Source organism: Lissotriton vulgaris, chromosome 2_1, assembly GCF_964263255.1.
Source record: "Lissotriton vulgaris chromosome 2_1, aLisVul1.2, whole genome shotgun sequence".
Lineage (NCBI taxonomy): Eukaryota > Metazoa > Chordata > Amphibia > Caudata > Salamandridae > Lissotriton > Lissotriton vulgaris.
The window spans coordinates 647,697,503-647,718,848 of record NC_141687.1 but is presented as its reverse complement, the minus strand read 5'-3'; the positions used below and the strand labels follow the sequence as shown (position 1 = coordinate 647,718,848).

The window sequence follows — 21,346 nt, the reverse complement described above, 5'->3', positions numbered from 1 at the left end:
CAGGACTAAATTCCTCCATTTTTCTTCAATCAAGTGAGACACAATTTTTTGCCAGACTTCAGGATGTAATCGTGACAGATGTTGACCCAAAAACGATTCATAAGAAGGTATTGGTCTGTTTATCTTTCCCTGTCAATTCTGAAGGTACCGTATGAAAATAATTGGATTGAAATCTGGGCTCCCTTCCTGGGTATGTTTTCCATGTGTGCAGAATCGAGAAGCCTGATAAAGACTTCTAGATGCAGATTCCTTACCTTTGAATTTCCTAGGCATATCTGTAAACTTTTGTTTGAGCAATACCCCTTGCACACGCTTTTGTGTTTCTCCATTCAGCTCCACGTGATGTCGCCATTGGTAGCGTAAGTTAGGATGTCGCTGTCACCTATATAGGCCCCACCCAGGAGCACATATGTCAGGTTTTTTTTCTGCGCCTGCTAAGCACCAATCCTGGAAGAGCTATCCCTCTGTTGCTTTTTCACAGGCCTTTTCTTGACTTTTTGTTGACTTCGAAATTATTTCCAACTTTGTGGGGGGGCTGTGTTAGAGGAAGACGGGGTTTTAGCCGTGCCGTGCCTGTCACCGCATGATGTCAGTTACCGACCCCTACCTCGTCTGTCTCTAGTGTCTCGAGCACAACCACAATTCGTAGTTGTGCTCAGACTGTCGGGCTACTGCTCTATAGGCCTTGCGGGAGCGGGCTATGAAGATTTTATAGCCTGGCATTCGACACGACCAGCGAACTCTGTGGTGGTCGTGGTCCCAATCGAAGAAGACGAGGTCTTGGGACCACTTCCGGAGCCCCAAGTAGTCTTTGACCCACTCAATGTCTTCGGGACACTCAGGGAAGAGGCGCAAGAAGAAGAAGAAGTCCAAGTAGACTTCATCTTCTCCTCGATCGTCAACAAAGTAAGGAGCACTGACGCAGTCGTGCCATCGCGACCTCCCCCAACGTCGGACCTGAAGTCTGTGCCGACGATGCCCACTGACGGTGCCAGCGCTATCCTTATCCTCGACGGCACAGAGTCGGAAAGGCATTGCTCGACGCCGATTCCGACGCAGAGTGAACCCATGAGTTCTATTTTGTCACCTGAACACTTTGAAGATGTTTTAGGCTCGGGAGAGGAATAGGAATGATCTATGGACCCTTTGAAACACCTGCATGACTCTACAGAACAGATGGACTCGTATGGGGAACTTGGGGTAGCCAGTGGACTGGACATTCTTCCAGACACTGGCATGCTCTCTCCAACAACTGGAGCTATGGAGGTTAAGAGGGCGGCCGAAGTCCTAGGACTAGAGCTGCATTCCGTGCAGATCAGAACTAATCTCCTGACTGAAGTGCTTCAGCATGGGGCTACCACGCCTGAACCCCATTTTCCATTCATTGCGGCACTAACTGATGTCCTTCTAGGCACGTGGTCCAAGCCTAGCACAGGGGCTCCCGTGAATAGGACATTTGCACGCCACCATCGCCCTGCTCTGGGCGACCTAAAGCTCCTCATTCAACACCCCACCCCTGCATGCTTGATGTTGCAGCCCTCTACATCCCAGGCCGTGTTCCCTTCTGTTGTATTCCATATAGGTACCCCAATATATGCTCAGGTAACATTGTAACCTTTCACCTATACTCTCCCCTACATTACACACATAACGGTTCCCAGAGACTGACCTTTTACCAAGATACGACACTGCACAAAGAACGCAGGATTTTCCCTGGTAAACGCCTCATACTATATTCATGTGGATTCTTGGACACTCAGCAGGACTACCATCTCTTGTATAATAACTATGTATAAAGTTCATTCCCTATGTCATCCTAAGTCCGACAAGTGGCACAGCAAGGTAGAACCCCCGGGGAGACCTTTGTGTATAAAAACATCACATCTTGCTGAGACAAGTAGAGGAGATCAGGATTTCCCTGCCAACACACACTGACACGAAACGCTGAGGTTCATGCATGCAGATACTCCATCTCGCAGTGGTCTAACATCCCTCGTGGGGTGTCCAACTCGAGACCTAGACTGTGTCCCTCACTTCAGGAAATGGGTTTGACTTTATCCTAGAGTTATTCTTGGCTTAAAGCCTACTTACATGCTAGGTACACTTGGGTACATCTCGTTAAGGTAGCATCGTAGGAGCATGCATTTTTATTGTCATGTATTTTATATACTTGCCTGTATTTATTGTTAGAGCAAAAAGGGAGAAATCTACCACCCTTTTGCTTTTTTAGTGCTTCTAAAAATGTATATCTTTTACTTTCTAATGGTTGTTTCAGCGCACCTATTTGACACTAGAATAACAACTGTTCAATAAATACTTATTAAAAAACTACCATACCATTTATTCTGTGTAACTCTCTGAGATGAGTGAGCATGAGTGACTGAGCGAAAAGTAGTATACTGTTTCCATGGTCCTGAGGGATCAGGGTTGTCATGTTCAATAGTTGCCAAAACGATTCCCTCCTTGGTAAGAGAAGTGTCTAGAGGCACTGTGAGCTAGCTGGTACATAGGCCAACATACCCAGTGTCTATTATGCAGTCCATAATAATATTTAGAAAATCTCCCAACAAGAAGCAACAGAGAGACTACGAGAAATAGATAGGATCAATTTAGAAAAGGCGTTAGCTGTAGCTGACAATGGCATGACTGTGTTAACTTGCAGAATTTATTAATGGGCAACATTGTATCTTCTGCTATTGATGTACTAGAACAAGATTTGTCCATACTACAGCCCGGGCAATCGCAATTATGTTCTATTCTGTTACGGAGCTGGACGCTGCAAATAATGTGCGCAGGTTATGTGCCTTGACGTTTTATCAACTGTACGTCGCTGTTTTCTGCATACAATATAACAGAAAAACAGATGAAAATGGCACAAAGGGGAGCAAAATATAATGCTGTATATTGAAAATCTGGACAGATTACCTTTTACTGGGGCAGAGTCCCCATCCACAGAATGGTTGATCCATGACCACATAATATTACTAGTCACGACTTTCCAGTTTCAGTACTGCCTAGAACAACAACAGGCAGGCACATATGAAGAAATGGAAAGGGATTCCATCAAGGAATCTTGGGAATTACCATACAGATTTTGAAGCAGGAGTGGGAATCTGGAAGTATTTCTCAGCTGCACAAACTGTGAGAACGCTTTAAGTGGATCTCTCATATGCCAGGATGAACAATTGTTACCTGTAAACAGGTGGTTCTCCAGTATTGGTGTCTTTCATAGATTCACATGCTTGAATATTCCCCGTCGTCGAAGTGGGAGTCCCACGGTAAATAAAATAGCAATAATGCTAATATATATACATATGTAATATCATAATAAATCATAAAACAGATAAAATATATACTGAAAACCCTCAACAAAGGTTCCTACATAGGAATGCATTAGAGAGAAAAAACTCATTTGCAACATATCAGTGTCATTATGTTAGTCCAAACTGCAGCCAATGAGGCTCAAGCACCCTCTAGAACCTTCTCCTCAGAAGCTCAAGCCCTCAGATTTTCGTAGCACAAGTAATAAGAGCGTATGAGGAGAACAAGAGCCTCTGAGGGGAGGAGGGAGGGTCGCATGTGAATCTATGAAATACACCAATACGGGAGAACCACCTGTTTACAGGTAAGTAACAATTGTTCTTCTCCAGTATTAGGGGTGTCTTTCATAGATTCACATGCTTGAATAGAATAGATAGCAGTAACCTCCTAGAACTGAGATTGCAATAATTCTTAACACTTGAAAAGAACAACATATAGCTTAAAAGCAAAGGCAATCTCAAGAAATGGAGGAGGGAACAGAGGCTCACCTTATTTGAAAAGATGACGAAGCACTGCTTGCCCAACTGCGGTATCCGCTTCGTTGACAGCTTCCAAACAATAATGTCTGGTAAAGGTGTGCCTACTGGACCATGTCGCTGCTCGACAAATCTGGTGTAGAGGCACCCCCGCAAACAACGCGGTGGACGATGCCATCGCTCTTGTTGAATGTGCCTTCACTGGACTCGGTAAAGGCCTGCCAGCCTGCTGATGACAAAAGGATATGGCTGAAGAGAGCCATCGTGCCACTGTTTGTTTAGTCACTGAAAGCCCTTTTCGCAGCAGTCCATATGCTACAAATAGCTGATCGGATTTACGGAAAGGGGCTGTTCTGGAAATGTAGAATTTTAGACAACGCTTTATGTCTAAAGAATGTAGTCGTTGTTCTGCTGGAGATTTAGGATCCGGGAAAAAAGTCTTTAAGAAGACAGGTTCGTTCAAATGGAAGTCAGTAGGTACTTTTGGTAGAAAAGAAGGATTGGTACGAAGTGACACTCCATCGGGCTTAAACTGTAAATACGGAGGCTTGATGGTAAAAGCGTGTAGGTCACTTACACAACGAGACGATGTTAAAGCCAAAAGTAAAGCAACCTTCCAGGTAAGAAACTTTATTTGTGCTCGGTGAATCGGCTCAAATGGAGGCTTCATAAGTTGTGATAATACCACGTTGAGGTGCCATGCCGGAAGAGGGCGCCTTAACGGAGGAAACTTCCTGAAAAGACCTTTAAAGAACTGTCGGATGATTCTGGATGAACAGAGAGACGTAGAGCTATCATGGCGGTAGCGTGAAATGGCTGCCAGAAAGACTCTCAATATGGCATGTGAGAGACCAGACTGAGCGAGGCTCAGAAAGAACGGTAAAAGTTGGTCCGGAGTGGAATCAATTGGATGAATGTTGGATGCAGCGCACCAATGACAGAAACGCTTCCACTTTAACTTATATGTTTTGATGGTTGATGGAGCTCTAGCAGACGCTAGAATGTCTCTACATTCTTGGGGCATAGTTAAGGAGGCAAATTCAACGTATTCAGGTTCCATGCCGACAATTGAAGCGTCGACGGGTCTGGATGGCAAATTTGCCCGCCGTCCATCGTCCGATGGTCCGAACGTGGATGTAGATGATTGGGCTTGCATTGTGACATTAGAAGGAGTTCCGAAAACCAAGCCTGCCTGGGCCAACGTGGGGCGATTAGAATCAAGCGGCAGGGTTGCCTGCGCATCTTCCACAACGTTCTTGGCACCAATGGGATCGGTGGAAACGCATAAGCAAACAGTCCGCTCCAATCCATGAGTAGGGCATTGCCGCTGGATTCTGGATGAGGATGCCAACTTGCGAAAGTCTGGCAGTTCCGATTCACTGGGGTTGCAAATAGGTCTATCTTGGGATGACCCCATCGTTGGAACACCAGGTCTAGAGTTGGTTGGTGAAACTCCCATTCGTGAGTGGATGACGCAGACCTGCTCAGGGAATCTGCCAGTATGTTGGATGCTCCCGGCAGATGAACTGCCGTCAAAGAAATGTTGTGACGAAGTGCCCATTCCCAAATTCTTTGAGCTAGACGAGACAGAGGCTGAGAATCTGAAAGAAACACGTTAGTGTTAGATTCCTTACCTTAGAATATCCCCAGGCGTCAGTCTGGATCCGGAAACTTTTGCGTAGCAGTACCCCTGCGCGTCGGTAGGTGTCGTCTGCAGGCGTCCCCTGCGGCTCCGCGTCCGTCGTCGGCGTCGTGCGCCGTGATGACGTCGCTGGAGTATATAGACGCCGCCTCCGCACGCTGACGTCAGTTCTTCTTTTTTCCGCGCCAGTGGACGCAGATCTGAAGAGCAGTACTCCGGTCTTTTGACCAAGTTTTTCGATAGTTATTTCACTCTTTGTGCCTGATAGGATGCCTGGGTTCAAGCACTGTGATGACTGTTAGCGCACGATGTCGGTCACAGACCATCACCGCCTCTGTCTCCGGTGTCTGGGCCCTGACCACGACGTGGACTCCTGCGTCGACTGCCGGGCCCTCACCAACAAGGCTAGGCGGGAGCGGTCCCGCAAGCTACTGGAGCTCCGGGTGTCGGCCCCACGTCGGGACCGGGAGCGGTCCCGGTCCGGCCGGAGGTCGAGAGAGCGTTCGAGGGAGCGGTCGCGGAGCCGCGCCGAGCGTTCCGGAAGTCGACACCACTCGTCAGGCTCATCAGGTAAGAAGCACAAGAAGTCGGGGCGTCGTCATCGTACCCCCGACTCCCCCCCGACGCTCGCGCGATGCGGCCGGGGGCTCGGGTGACCCCAACCCCCCAACCCCGCGGCTCCGCGAGAGTCGCCGGCGCGGCCTGCCTCATACCCTCCGGTCCCTGGGCACGGCGCGACGCCTGAGGAGATCGAGGCGTTCCTCATGGCCATGAGGGCGCTCGGTTCTCCGACGGGGCCTACGGCGCCTTCGGGCCCAGTGCCACCGTCTGGGGGCCCTGGCGGTTCGGGTGTCCCTGCCTCGGCGCCGTCGGGTGCTCTGGCCCCAGCGCCGCCGACGGCTCCGACCCCGGCGCCGCAAGGGCCTTCGGGATCGGCGCCGGCTGGTCTTCCGGCCTCTCCGGCGCCGTTACCATCGGGGTTACCCCCGACGCCGTCCCCGCGCGGCGCCGGTTCTCCGGTGCCGGCTCCGTCCGGCAACGGGGCTCCGACGCCGGCTCCGGGCGGCGCCGTCCCCCTACCTTCCCCGACGCCGGACGCGGAGTCGGACCGGCGTCGCTCGACGCCGGGCTCGGCGCCGGTGGGGCCCATGAACCCCGAGGAGCCGGTCTACATCGTTGACTCCGAATACGGAGAGGATGAAGAGTTCGGTGAAGGTTGGGAGGGGTCCGAGGACCCTCTGTCACGCGAGTGCCAGTATGACCCGGACTGGACAGGTGACTTGGGGGATGCCAGTGGTCTGAACGACTCTCCTAACCCTGGTTTGATCTCTCCTCCATCCGTGGCATCGGTGGAGGGAGCTGCATATTCAGTGGTGCTGATGAGGGCTGCCAAGGCCTTACACCTTGAGCTCCCCGTCGCGGCCGTGAGGCCTAACATCCTCACTGAGGTCTTCAAACCGCAGTCATGCCCACAGGAGCCACTGCTGCCGTTTAATGAAGCCTTGTCAGACGTTCTGTTGGGCACGTGGTCCAGGCCCGCTTCAGGTGCGCCTGTTGATCCGAACGTGGCCAGGCGCCACCGTCCTTGTCCGGACGACCCCAAGTTCCTGTCTACCCACCCCACTCCTGAGAGTCTGGTGATCCAGGCCTCGACCTCCCAGTCCGCATTCCCGTCGGCCCCGCCCGACCGGGAATCCAAGAGGTATGACCAGTTTGGCAAGAAGGTCTTCTCGTCCATTAGTTTGGGCCTGCGGTCTTGCAACACCGCTTGCCTCTTGGGCCGCTACACCCACTCTGTGTGGGATACGGTCGCGGAACTGCTGCCAGAATGCCCCATGGAGGTGCGGGCAAAACTCGGTCAGGCTGTGGCTGAGGGCCGAGATGCAGCGAAATATTCGATACGGTGTGGTCTTGATACGACCGACTCGCTGGGCAGAGCTATGTCAACGACGGTGGCGATTCGTCGCCACGCCTGGCTGAGATCCGCCAACTTTTCGGCCGATGTCCAGAATACATTGATGGACATGCCGTTCGATGGCTGTCACCTGTTCGGTGACAAGGCGGACCACGCGCTGGAACGCTTCAAGGACTCCAGGGTCACAGCCAAGTCCTTGGGTCTCTCGACCCAGCGTCAGCAAACGGGTTCGTTTCGTCCCTTTCGTGGCCAAGGAAGGGGCGCCCCCACACGTGCTGCCAGCCACGCGCCGCAACAATCCTTTCAACGCGGTGGCGGCCGTGGAAACCGCCGTGGTGGCGGTCGGGGACAACGGCGGGGTCAGACCACACCTCCCCCCGCAGCATCTGCCTCAAAATCCTCCTAGTCCGTGCTTTCGGCCCATGTGACGCCAGTGGGTGGCAGGGTTCGCCATCACCACGCTCACTGGCGCACGATCACTTCGGACAGGTGGGTGCTGCAAATCGTCCGAAGGGGCTACTCCCTCCCCTTCGAGACCACTCCTCCAGCCATGCCACCGCAGAACCACCGTGTGTCGGGGGACCACTTGACACTTCTGCAGGAGGAAGTTACGGCCCTCTTGGCCAAGGGGGCCATCGAGCGCGTTCCTGGGCCAGAAGTAGGGCGTGGTTGTTATTCCCACTACTTTCTGGTACCCAAGAAGGACAAGGGGGGCCTACGTCCTATCTTGGATCTAAGGAACGTCAACGGCTTCCTCCGGAAGGAGAAGTTCAAGATGTTGACGTTAGCTCAGGTCTTGGCTGCTCTAGACCCACAAGACTGGATGGTAGCGTTGGACTTGCAGGATGCCTATTTTCACATCCCCGTCCTGCCGGCCCACCGGCGTTACCTGCGGTTCACGGTAGGCCGGGAGCACTTTCAGTTTATCGTGCTTCCCTTCGGCCTTACCAGCGCCCCCCGGGGGTTCACAAAGGTGATGGCGGTGGTCGCAGCCCATCTGCGCAGGTTGGGGGTTTCAGTCTTCCCCTACCTAGACGACTGGTTGTTGAAGGCGGGCTCGCCCCAGACAGTCGTCCACCACCTTCAGATGACGGCAGACCTCTTGCACGACCTGGGGTTCTCCATCAATGTGCCGAAATCACACCTGTGTCCCTCTCAAAAGCTCCTTTTCATCGGAGCGGTTCTGGACTCGGCGCAGTTTCGGGTTTATCCTCCAGGACGGCGGGTTCGGGATATTCAGGCTTTGATTCCCATCTTTCAGCCGCTATCCCGGGTTTCGGTCAGGTTGACGCTGCGGCTGCTGGGACTGATGGCTTCCTGCATCCTTCTGGTGCATCACGCCCGGTGGCGGATGCGGGCTCTGCAGTGGGACCTGAAGTTTCAGTGGGCCCAGCATCAGGGCAACTTGTCCGACCACGTCTTGATCTCGGAGGGCACTGCGAGACAACTGCAGTGGTGGCTTACGGACCGCGATTGGGTCAGAGGCAGATCCCTCTCCCTTCCCCAACCGGAGCACGTTGTCGTGACGGACGCGTCCCTCCAGGGCTGGGGTGGCCACTTGGGAGAGGCAGAGATCAGAGGCATCTGGTCTCCGGCGGAGTCCCGGCTCCATATCAACCTGTTGGAGCTGCGGGCGATTCGTCTGGCACTGAAGGCATTCCTCCCCTTTGTCAACGGGAGTGTAGTGCAGGTGTTCACCGACAACACCACCGCCATGTGGTACTGCAACAAACAGGGCGGAGTGGGGTCGTGGACCCTTTGCCAGGAGGCTCTGCGCCTCTGGCAATGGCTGGAACGTCAGGGCGTGACTCTGACGGTTCAACACCTGGCAGGTTCCCTGAACGCCAGGGCGGACGAACTCAGCCGTTGGTGCTCGATGGATCACGAATGGCGTCTGAACTCGGACGTGGCGCAAGGCATCTTTCTGCAATGGGGAGAGCCTTGGTTAGATCTATTCGCCACAGAAGAGAACGCGCAATGTCATCAGTACTGCGTGTTGGAGTTTCCAAGACGGCACTCGCACGGCGACGCCTTTCGGCGCGAGTGGAGTTGCGGTCTGTTATACGCCTTTCCGCCTATACCACTTCTGCCCAGAGTGCTGAAGAAGATCAGGCGCGACCGGGCCCAAGTTATCCTTGTGGCTCCGGACTGGGCTCGAAGGTACTGGTATCCCGAGCTACTCAGCATGTCAGTCGGTCCCCCGATCCGCCTGCCCCTTCAGGAGGACCTTCTGTCGCAGCAGCAGGGGACGGTCCTCCACCCGAACCTGTCCAGTCTCCACCTCCATGCTTGGAGATTGAGCGGCGGCAGTTGAGGCCATTTGACTTGCCTCCTGAAGTCTGTGATGTTATTCTGGCAGCCAGGCGTCCCTCCACTAAGTCGGTATACGCCTGTCCGTGGAACAGATTTGTGGCATGGTGCACAGCAAAGGCTGTGGATCCTCTTTCTGCCCCTCTTTCGGAGGTTCTTCTGTTTCTTCTTTCTCTTGCCCAGCAGGGCTCTGCTCTGGGCACTATCAAGGGCTACCTTTCTGCCCTTTCAGCCTTTTTGAGGCTTCCTGATCAGCCTTCTTTGTTCAAATCCCCGATTGTAACTCGATTCTTGAAGGGCATCACTCACATGTTTCCACCTGTTCCGTTTGTGATGCCCCAGTGGGATTTGAACCTGGTTCTAACCTTTCTGATGTGTGCTCCCTTTGAGCCCCTTCATTCTTGTCCTCTCCGTCTCCTGACTTTAAAGACGGCTTTCCTGGTTGCCATCACCTCTGCCAGGAGAGTGAGTGAGCTCCAGGCTCTTTCTGTCCAACCCCCTTTCCTGTCCATTCATCCTGACAAGGTGGTTCTGAGGACTAGACCTTCTTTCCTGCCCAAGGTTGTTTCGGCCTTTCACATCGGGCAGTCCATCACCCTCCCTTCCTTCTTCCCGCCTCTGCATCCTTCAAAGGATGAGGAGCGGCTCCATCGTCTGGACCCAAAACGTGCGCTTTCATTTTACATGGATCGCACACGCCAGTTCCGGGTGGATGACCAGCTGTTTGTTGGCTACGTGGGTGCGAAGAAGGGACGGGCGGTCTGTAAACGAACCATCTCTCGATGGGTCGTTCTCTGCATCAAAGCGTGCTACTCTTTGGCTCGGAAGGAGCCTCCTTTTGGGCTGAGGGCCCATTCCACTCGGGCCACGGCGGCTACTACTGCCCTGGGCCGGGGAGTCCCCTTGCAGGACATTTGCCAAGCGGCTACGTGGGCCTCGCTGCACACCTTTGCGAGGCACTACTGCCTGGACAGTCAAGTCCGGAGGGATGGCTTCTTTGGCCGTTCTGTCCTCCAGGACTTTCTGGTGTAGTATTGTATTGGTTCGCAGACCCACCACCGGGGTTGGTATTGCTGGGGTATGTATTCTAAGGTAAGGAATCTAACACTAACGTGTTTCTTTCAGATGAACAAGTTACTTACCTTTGGTAACGATATATCTGTAAGAAACATTAGTTAGTGTTAGATTCCTTACCGAACCCACCCATCCTCCCCGTTCTGCGAACTGATACCTAGGGTTAAGGACATCCCTTTCAGGGCCCTAGTTTTACATGGCACCAGTGTTGGTTCTCTCATGGCTCTGCGTCTCCTGGCGCGGAAATGCTGTGTGCAAAGAACTGACGTCCGCGCGCGGAGGCGGCGTCTATATACTCCAGCGACGTCATCACGGCGCCGACGACGGACGCGGAGCCGCAGGGGACGCCTGCAGACGACGCCTACCGACGCGCAGGGGTACTGCTACGCAAAAGTTTCCGGATCCAGACTGACGCCTGGGGATATTCTAAGGTAAGGAATCTAACACTAACTAATGTTTCTTACAGATATATCGTTACCGAAGGTAAGTAACTTGTTCTTTCGTGCCGCCCTGTTTGTTCATGTAGTGCATGCTGGTGGTGTTGTCTGTTTGAACCAGCACCGATTCCCCTTGCACCACGGGCAAGAATGCCTTGAGCGCCAGGAAGATTGCCAGCAACTCCAGTCGGTTGATATGCCAGGTTCGCTGAATCGCCGTCCATTTTCCCTTGATGGAAAGGCCCAGGAGATGGGCACCCCATCCTTCCATGGACGCATCCGTGGTCAATGTCAGATCCGGAGGCTGGGCAAGGAAAGAAACCCCTTCGTCCAGATTGGTTTGTTGTTCCCACCAGAGCAGACCGGTCTTCATGCGGGGTGTGACTGTCACCTGGTCGTTGAACGACCCTGACACTTGTCGCCATTGCAGGTCCAATTCCTCCTCTATAGGACGGGTACGTAACCTGCAATTTGGGATCAGTGCGATACAAGATGATGCCATCCCCAGAAATGATTTTAACATCCGCACTGAAACTGACTTTTTTGACCTGATGGTTGAGACCAGACGAACTATCTTCTGTCGCCGTTCGATGGAGACGAACGCTTTTGACACGTCCGTGTCTAGGATAGCTCCGAGGAAGTTCCTGTTCCGCAGAGGTGTGAAGTGTGACTTTTCCACATTGATGGTCAACCCTAGAGACTTGAACAGGGTTTGGCACAAACGTGTGTCGTGAGCCAACTGGAGCGAGGATTGGGATTTTAGAAGACAATCTTCCAGGTAAGGAAATATCTGGACTCCCTGAAGACGCAGCTGAGCCATGACCGGAGCCAGAACCTTCGTGAAAACACGAGGAGCTGATCGGAGGCCAAAAGGTAGGACTTTGAACTGATAGTGAACGTGACCCACCTTGAACCTCAAGTATTGCCGATGTCGATGGATAATTGGCACATGAAAATAGGCGTCTTGCAGGTCTATTGTCGTCAAAAAATCTCCGCTGCAGAGAAGTCGCAAGACTTCCGACAACGTCAACATGCGGAAAGATTGTTGCTTTAGGAATAGATTGAGAGCTCTCAAGTCCATAATGGGACGCCACTCCCCAGTCTTCTTTAGAATGAGGAAAAACCTTGAATAGAAACCTTTCCCTCGCTGAGATACAGGAACCACTTCGACTGCACCCTTTGTTAACAAAAGTAGAACTTGATGTTGTAGTTCTTCTAGATGGGGAGGTGGCGGACCCGAAGGCGGAGAATGAGGAGGAATCTCTGTGAACTCCAAGGCGTGACCCTTGCGCACAATGTCCAAAACCCATTGGTCTGATGTTATTTGAGACCACTGGGAGTAAAACTGCGAGATTCGCCCTCCAACATTCTGCTGAACTCGAAAGTCATTGACGTTTGTTGTTGTTGTTGGAACCTCTATAATTAGACTTTCCTCTATAGGACTTGGAGTGTTGTTGACGAGAAGATTGCTGATTTGAGTAACGTTGGTTTCCCTGATTGTACTGGCGGTACTGCGATTGTCCTCCTCGTGAAAAATTGGACGAGGTGCCCCGTCCACGCGCTCCACGAAAAGGCTGCTTTTTGAACTGTAAGGACCCAAGCGACTTTGCTGTGTCGGTATCTTTCTTTATTGTCTCCAATGATTCATCGATGTGAGAACCAAACAAAGATTCACCATCATACGGCATGTCAAGTATTTTTGACTGGACCTCGTGCCTGAACGACGTGGATTTCAACCATCCCTGGCGTCGGAGCACCGCAGCACTGGCAAGAATACGGAAGGCAGTACTTGCCACGTCCACAGCACAGTCAATCATTTCCTCCGAAGCTCTTTGCCCATCCTGAAGGATCTGGAGCGCTTCCGCTTTGGATGTTTCCGGAAGTTGCGCAAGCAGCACGGAAATGTCTGACCACATTTGACGGTCGAAACAACCTAAAATGGCTAGAGCATTTGCGGCACGGGCTGAAGTAGACGCCATGGACGAAAACTTCTTTCCAATTGCATCTAAACGTCGACCCTCTCTATCGGGAGGGGAAGTGATAGGTGCTGCTGGGTTGCGCGCACGACGTTGCGCTGCCTGAGTCACTATGGAGTCTGGCTTAAGATGCGAGAGTAAACATGCAGGCGAGCCCGTTGGGGCCTTATATTTCTTCTCTAATCAAGGTATTTGAGCAGGCAAGGAGTTAGGAGCCTGCATGATCTTTAGCCCCTCTTTCCAAACAAATACTATGATTGGTATGGTATGGACTTGCTTATAAGGCTGGTTCTTAAAATCATAAAGGAAACAGTCTTCCTCTCGCTGCACCCTAGGTAACTTGAAGCGGTCCGCCGCTTTATCCATCAATTTATGGAAGCTAGCGATGTCAACCGGAGGTGAATCACTGGAAGCGCCCTGTTGTGGCGAGGGTGTCTGAACTCGATAGTCATCGAATTCCGCCATATATGGATCTTGTTCATCATCTGTATCCTGATTAACCTCACCTTCCTCTCTTTCCGGCTCTGATTCATCATCCACATCTTGTTGTGAATTAGTGGGGAGAGTTGCACGCGGATTTTCTGAAGGAGCAGATTGCCTAGGAGGTGTTTGCTGAGGCTGAAAAGACATTGCTGCGTCAGAGGTAACATGTCCCGGAGTACCCTGGGGGGTAGGCGGAAATCTTCTATTATAATCATCCAACATATGTTGGAGGTTGGAAAATAGCGATACTGGAATAGCCGCCATAGGAACCTGCACGCATTGTTCCTCGTGCTGGTCTACAGTCTCATCCTCATCTTCTTCAGAACTAGTGTCCTGACATTTGATTATTAAATCCGATGGACTCTGAGCATCACCATAAACAGTTTCATCTGGAACGGATTCCGTCTCATGGTCCGATGCGAACAACGGAGAAGGTGGCTGTAGAGTAGGTGTTTGCAGTTGGAGAGCAGAATCCTCCACAATGCTGATAGAAGACTCCGTTGCAGGGACTGAAGTGTCCAAGGGCACTAAGGGCATATTGGCGAAGGACAGAGAACTTGAAGCTGTCGTCGACACAGCCGTTGACGTAGACCCTTGCGTCGACGACGATGTCTTGGATGTATTCGTCGACACAGGAGGCTTTGATACTACCGTCGACGTTGTTTTTGTCGACGGGATCGTCGTCGAATCCTTGGATGAAAACTTCGCCGTCGACGAAGTTGTCGTCGATGAGCTGGTCGACGTGGTCCTCGACGTCAACGGTGTTTTCGACGTCGACTGGGTCGTCGACGGTGTCTTCGACGTCGACGGTGTCTTCGACGTCGACGGTGTCTTCGTCGACGGAGTCTTCGACGTCGACTGGAGCTTAGCCATCGACGGGACCTTCGACGTCGACGGAACCGTCGACGATGATTTCTTCGTCGACGTTGGCTTCTTCGTCGATGATATAATAGGGACCGTCGACGAGACTGAAGAGGTAGAGGCTTTCGTAGACGTGAAAGCCGTCAACGAGAATTTCGCAGACGACGCCGACGTCGTTGTGACAGAAGTCGTCGACAAATCCACAGTAGCCAATCTTGTCGATGGAATGGTCGTCGACGAACCCGTCGACGACCGCGCTGTCATAAGTGTAACCACACTTATAGAGGCTGGAAAAGACGCCTGAGAGCCAGGTCTCGTGGGCGTAGACACAGCAGTCATAGTAGCAGTAGGTGGTACTGTAGCTACAGTCAAAGCCAGCTTTTTCTTCTTTAGAAAAGGAGATGGCAACTCCTGAACACTGCCACGCTTGGAAGCCACAGAAGAAGGGCCTGACTGGAAACTTTCTGCTTCTGATAAAACTGCGTCCTTATCATGAAGGCGCTTCAGCCATAAAAGGAGACGACCCTCCCTGGCTACGAGGGTTTTAGGAGGGAAAGTTCTACAGAACTTACAGTCCGCTACCTTGTGTTCTGGATACAAGCCGTAAATACACTTTTGGTGGGGGTCCTTCTCAAACAAACGCAGTTTCCCACAGGAAGAGCAAGGTCTAAATAAAGACTTCTTACTTGACATTTTGAGAAAACACTGAGTAGAAGAGTAGATATGAAGAAAAACTGAGCAGAGCTCAGGGAGACTCCCTTCACACGACGTGCGGTAGAAAATTTGAGGGCTTGAGCTTCTGAGGAGAAGTTTCTAGAGGGTGCTTGAACCTAATTGGCTGCAGTTTGGACTAACATAATGACACTGATATGTTGCAAATGAGTTTTTTCTCTCTAATGCATTCCTATGTAGGAACCTTTGTTGAGGTTTTTCAGTATATATTTTATCTGTTTTATGATTTATTATGATATTAAATATGTATATATATTAGCATTATTGCTATTTTATTTACCGTGGGACTCCCACTTCGACGACGGGGAATATTCAAGCATGTGAATCTATGAAAGACACCTCTAATACTGGAGAAATTATGCTCCACAGGCCTGTAATGGTTCAGTAGCGAATCTATCCTGTCACTTGAGGGGTACCCCAGCAGCCGTTATTACCCGTTATTCAATTTGCTTTGAAATGGGAGTTATTTGATGCTGAACGATCAAGGTTGTTGTGGTATGCTCCCGGGCATCGCATATCTCGTCACCATGAGCTCCAGGGTTACTTGCTTTATGCAAGTATTGTTTCCACCGACACACAAAGTCAGGTAGGCACCGTTATAGTCTTCGTTTAATGTTTCCGTTATACGGTTTGATGCTCTGAGCAGAGTGAAAGCCATGCTCCTACAGAAAACCGTGGCCTTAACCTCCGCATGACAGACTTTTGATCTCCAGATCACAAGGTCCTCGGCTGAGATACAGGCACTCATACGTACGAACTCCCCTTTCCATTTTACAGAAATGGTAAATCGTATCTTTAACATGTCTTATACGATAGGTATAGTCCACCTATTTAAGATCATAGGTTTGGGCTGTTAAACACCTTTCAGATGGTCCTCGGAGTTATACCAAACTTTATACACACTGTATTTGTAAGCATTTCTGGAAGACGTCTGCAGATCCTGTTTCTAATATCAGGTAGCCTGACTGAAGTTTTTTTGCTACGCAATGGACATCTCAGTTACAAAAGAGATGGCAAAAGCACTACTGGAGCGTAAATACCGTGATCGCATGGTACAACATCTCGGCACAACTTGCCTTAGGGAAATAAGCACCTCTTGTTTCCTGTCATTTAGACCAGTCTGGATGGACTGCAACCTACCTGTTCTCCAATGCATCTTCTGCTGAGAAGAATGCGTGTTGGATCTCTGTCTGACCCTTCCATAAGTTGCGCAACCAGACTTTCATGCTTTACTGGACCCAATAACGGCCCATATTCTGCAGTTTGCCCAGCGTATTCCAATGTTGATGGCAGCATTCTTTTTTTTTTTTTTTTTTTTTTAAATTTTTGAAAACCTTTATTGTGCACAAAGTCAGTACAAATACGGGCCTACAACCGTCCGGCCGGCCACGAACTCACATGAAGCACTAGTGCATGCAATACGGTGACAGGGTAATGCAGTCGAGCAGCAAGTGTAGCGTAGAATACAGAGCAGGAAACACCACAGTACCCAGACGCAGGAGCAATGCAGGTTAATTTTGAACTTTTTAAGTGACTATTTAGATCAGAACACAGTACTCCGCACATAAGCTAGTAGAAGATAAAAAACAGGTCCGTGTAGGTGGGACTTGACTAGGAACAGCAGCACCAAACAGTTCGATTCACCACATGCAAGTCCCGACCAGAGGAGGGTAACAAACGAGTCACGCCACCAGAAAGCTGTTTCAACGACCCCTAAACATGTACGCCGCCACCCATCCCCCAGTATGCCTAACACCGACCAGAGAAAAAGGAAAAATCATAGAAGAGCAAAAAAGGCACCATAGAAAAAAACTCCTCGAACCAATAAGTAACCCCCCACCCTACACACATGCAGAGGCTATGGCCTGCCCCCCCCCCCTAGCAGAGTGTCTGTCGCCCCAAAAAACCCGAAATATAGCGAGAGTAGAGAAAGGAAGAAGAAGAGAAAGCAAAGGGAAAAAGAAAAAGAAAAATAACCCTGTGACTTGGAGAGTAGGAACAGTAAACCATCCCCGAACTCCCACAAGAGTGAAGACCGGGAGGAGGACCAATCGTATATACATACAGACTCCGCCAGCCTAAGTAACAGTGCCCGCCCCCACAACAGTATCAAGCAAAGCAACAAACAGTAAATCAGTCAGGGCGAATCAATGGACAGTCCGTAAAAATCAGGCCTAGGTCAAGAACCACCGTGCCTCCCCCCCATCCGCCCGGGTATCAAACCATAGAAAGTCTCCTAGCCCTGGCCCGTTCTGGGACACGGCCCCTCACCCCTCTTACATGGTAGTCCAGTGCGGTCCAGGAAGACGTTAGGAAATGGCCGCTCTAAGGAGGGGGGCGATGCGTAGACAAAGGAGAAATGGCGTCCGCTCCCAGGATACTGTTGTCCCTCGGTATCAATCCCCTCTAGCATGTCCAAGCCACCAGAGTCACAAATCAAAGCAAACCAAACTCGCGACAAGAGTGTAGTTAAAAACCCAGGAGGGCAATCCACCGGCAGCCGACTGTCCCCCATCGCAGACTGTAGCACACAGTTGAACTCGGAGCTAGGGGGAAACTCTGTAGCGACGACCGAGCTGTAAATTGGCAACAATCCGCTACTCTCCACAGGTGTAGTAACTGTAGCATCCACTGTATCCCTCCGAGGAGATGCCGCGGCAGCAGGCTGTGGCAGCTCCCGCCTGGAGCTCCGTGGAGGACAAGACCCCTGCTCCTGGCCGAAGGTTCGGGCGCAAGCATCGAGCCGCACCCCCAACTCGGTGTATGTGGTCTTCATCGCTGATGCCAACTCACCCAGGGCTGCCAGCACGTCTCCAAGAGTGAGGGCAGGCAGAAGTGTCCCCGTTCCCGCACACCCATGGGGGGAGCCTGCCACGGCCCCTTCAGGATCAATGCACTCGCTATGCCGTGGGGTGACTAGGTAGAGGTCCGCACCATGGCGAGCCACCGGCGTCGCCATCTTGTCTTCTCCCCAACGAGACGCTGTGGGGTGGGGAACGGGGAAAATCACGGGGTGCGATGTTGGTGTCGGATCAGTCCCCGGGCGTGCAGCAGTCCGCCCGAGTTGGGGCAGTGCCTGTGGGTCCATAGCAAGCAATGAGGCAAGCAGTGCCTGGTGGGGATTGCAGTTAGCGACCAGTGGGACGAGGAGAGCAGCGCCAAGACATGGCGGCCGGGAACAAAGGACTCGCCGGGTAACAATTCTTCTCCCTGCCACCGCACTGCAGGAAGCGTGCACAGCGGTTACCAGCGGCAGGCAGCGCCAAGGGTGCGCTCCTGCGAGGAAGCGCCGTCCAGTCGCGCCACCCCCGCAGCGGATCGGCTGTGCAGCGTTTGCGGGGTCTGGGCGCGTTGTAGTGCGAGCTGGTTCCCGGGCCGGGGCGAATCGTTCCGTAGCTGGTGATCCCGGGCGAGTGGAGAGGCCGGCGGATCACCGGTGACAGCAGCGCCGTGTCCCGCACCTTCTAGGACGAAAACAGGTGAGCGAAGCTAGCAGGATTATGGTGCGGGATTCCGGGGCCGGCGGAGCCGAGAGCTGCGCGTCCGATCAGGTCGCCATCTTGGCTCCTCCCCCCGATGGCAGCATTCTTAGAGCCTCCACAGGAAGTCTCTGCTCCTGTTGGAATAGATACCGGCTCCTCCACTGACACCCAGGCCTTGGATGGTGCACAGGCTGCCCCAGCATCAGCTGCAGGCAGTACGGAAGAGCCTCTGTGCTCAATTGACGTAATCTGTGAGGTGTTACAGGGGTCGTCCTCTGCGAAGGCAGGCAACAGCAATGTGGCATCTCACAACAAGGAGACACAAACAATTTGGCCTGTCGTGTTCTAGGAAAAAAATTTTTTTAATTTTTTTTAACAAACTCATATTGCAACTCCAAAACAAATTGACACTTTTTATGAACCTGCATGGCTTTCCAATGCTTGTAGCGGTTCGAACTATATCTACAGATACATTAGAGCTATTGCTTGAGTGACAATTTTTCCATTTGCCTTGTTTTAAGAATTTCTAGCATTTTTTACCATTTTTTAGGAGAACTATTGTTTTATGGTAGTTGTTTGCGTACAAGTGCCTAGACAGCCTAGTAGTAAATTAGAATTTAATTATGTAGTCCAGTCGGATGAGTAGTGGGTGTTATATTCCATATAGATACGTGCAGCGTTTGACACAGTCTCCCATAAGATCCTCTTGCGCCGCTTGGAAGAGGTGGGGTGGTAGTTCCGGCCCTGGAGTGGTTCCGTTCTTTTCTATCTGGCAGATCATTTCAGGTTGCGACCCCCCCCCCCTTCCTCTCCCATGCTCATGCCATCAAGCAGGGGGTTCCTCAGGGCTCGGCTTTAAGCCCGGTCCTGTTTAACCTCAATGTGCAACCTCTGACTGCGGTAGCAAGAGCCCATGGTCTGACTGCGATTTCGTACGCCGATGATACACAGCTGGTGTCGGCCCTCTCTGAAGACCACCCTCTGGGTACCGTGCAGTTTCAGGCTGGCCTTGCAACGGTCGCGCAGTGGATGACCACTAACAACTTGCAACTCAATGCGAACAAATCAGAGGTGCTATTGGTGGGGAAAGACAAGGGACTATGGAGCAAACATTGGTGGCCGTATTCTATGGGTTGTGCCCCCACCCCTAAGTCAGTTGTGAAAAACGTAGGGTCTGGTTTGACACCAAGCTGGATTTCCAAGAGCATACCAAGAAGATCGCAGCCTTTTGCTTCGGTCTCCTTCGAGGCTTACGACCTTTGCTTGGTTTCTTTGATCCTCCCACCCGCCAGCTGATAGTCCAAGCAACTATCTTGTCCAGGCTGGACTACGCTAATTCTCTTTTATTGGGAGCCAAAATGGCGGAAGTCATGCGCCTTTTAAGGGTCCAGAATGCAGCTGCCAGAGTCCTTTTGCGGCTCCCTAGAACGTGCTCTGCGACGGGTGCCCTGCGGCGCCTGCACTGGCTGCCTGTGCCTCGAAGGATTGATTTTAAGGCACTCTGTTTGACCTTTAAAATCCTAAAAAGGTCCTCTCCTGAGATATTGTCTAATTTGCTGATCCTCTATGTACCTACACGCCAGTTGCGCTCGGCCGAGCATTTTCTTGCCATTGTTCCCCGGGTGAAGCGGCTTAGAGCAGGGGGCCGGTCATTTCGGTATCTTGCTGCTAAACTATGGAACTCCCTTTCTGTGCACATTCGCCGTCTTAACTGCCTTCTGTCCTTCCGTAAAGTGATTAAAACCTTCTTATTTTCCAGGGCTTAGCCTCCACTTCGATGGCCTATGCTTCTGCACTCTGTTGGCATGTCTACTAGCGCCGGGACGCCTCTTCAATGAAGCATCTGTCTCGCTATATAAAATTTCCAAATAAATAAAAAATAAAATAAATAAATATAGGCTCAGGTAACATCGTATCGTTTCACCTATACTCTCCCCTACATTACACACATAATGGTTCCGGGGGACTGACCTTTTATCTAGATACGACACTGCACACAGAATGCTGGAGTTTCCCTGGTAAAAGCCTCATACATTATGCATGAGGATTCTTGTAATCTCAGCACGACTACCATCTCCTGTATAATAACTGTGTATAAAGTTAATTCCCAGCGTCATCCTAAGTCTGACAAGTGGCACAGTAAGGTAGAACCCTCTGGGAGACCTTTGGGTATAAAAACATCACATTTTGCTGAGACAAGCAGAGGAGATCAGGATTTCCCTGCTGACACACACTGACGTGAGATGCTGAGGTTCCTGCATGCAGATACTCCAGCTCACAGTGGCCTAATATTCCTTGCGGGGTGTCCAACTGGAGTCGAAGACTGTGTCCCACAGTCTCTCACTTCAGGTAATGGGGCTGACTTTATCCTAGATGGATTCTTGGCTTAACACCAACATACATGCTAGGTACATCTAGTTAGGGTAGCATCATAGGAGTACACATTTCTATTGTCATGTATTTTATATACTTGCCTGTATTCATGGTTAGAGCAAAATGGTAGAAATCTACCATCCTTTTACTTTCTTACTGCTTCTAATCATTTATATCTTTTACTGTCTAATGGTTGTTTCAGCGCACCTATTTTAAACTAGAATATCGACTGTTTAATAAATACTTATTGAAAAACGTCCATAC

The 21,346-nt window shown here is 51.3% G+C and overlaps 1 protein-coding gene across 1 annotated transcript in view; it reads left to right on the top strand.

The window, feature by feature from the left end:
• The window catches only part of VPS13C (vacuolar protein sorting 13 homolog C), a 2,437,235-nt gene that overhangs the window by 806,712 nt on the left and 1,609,177 nt on the right, over nucleotides 1–21,346 (top strand). Inside the window, exon 33 of the mRNA XM_086955811.1 lies at nucleotides 4–107. Within this exon, the coding sequence (XP_086811937.1) occupies nucleotides 4–107 (104 nt within the window). The remainder of the gene's footprint in view (nucleotides 1–3; nucleotides 108–21,346) is intronic.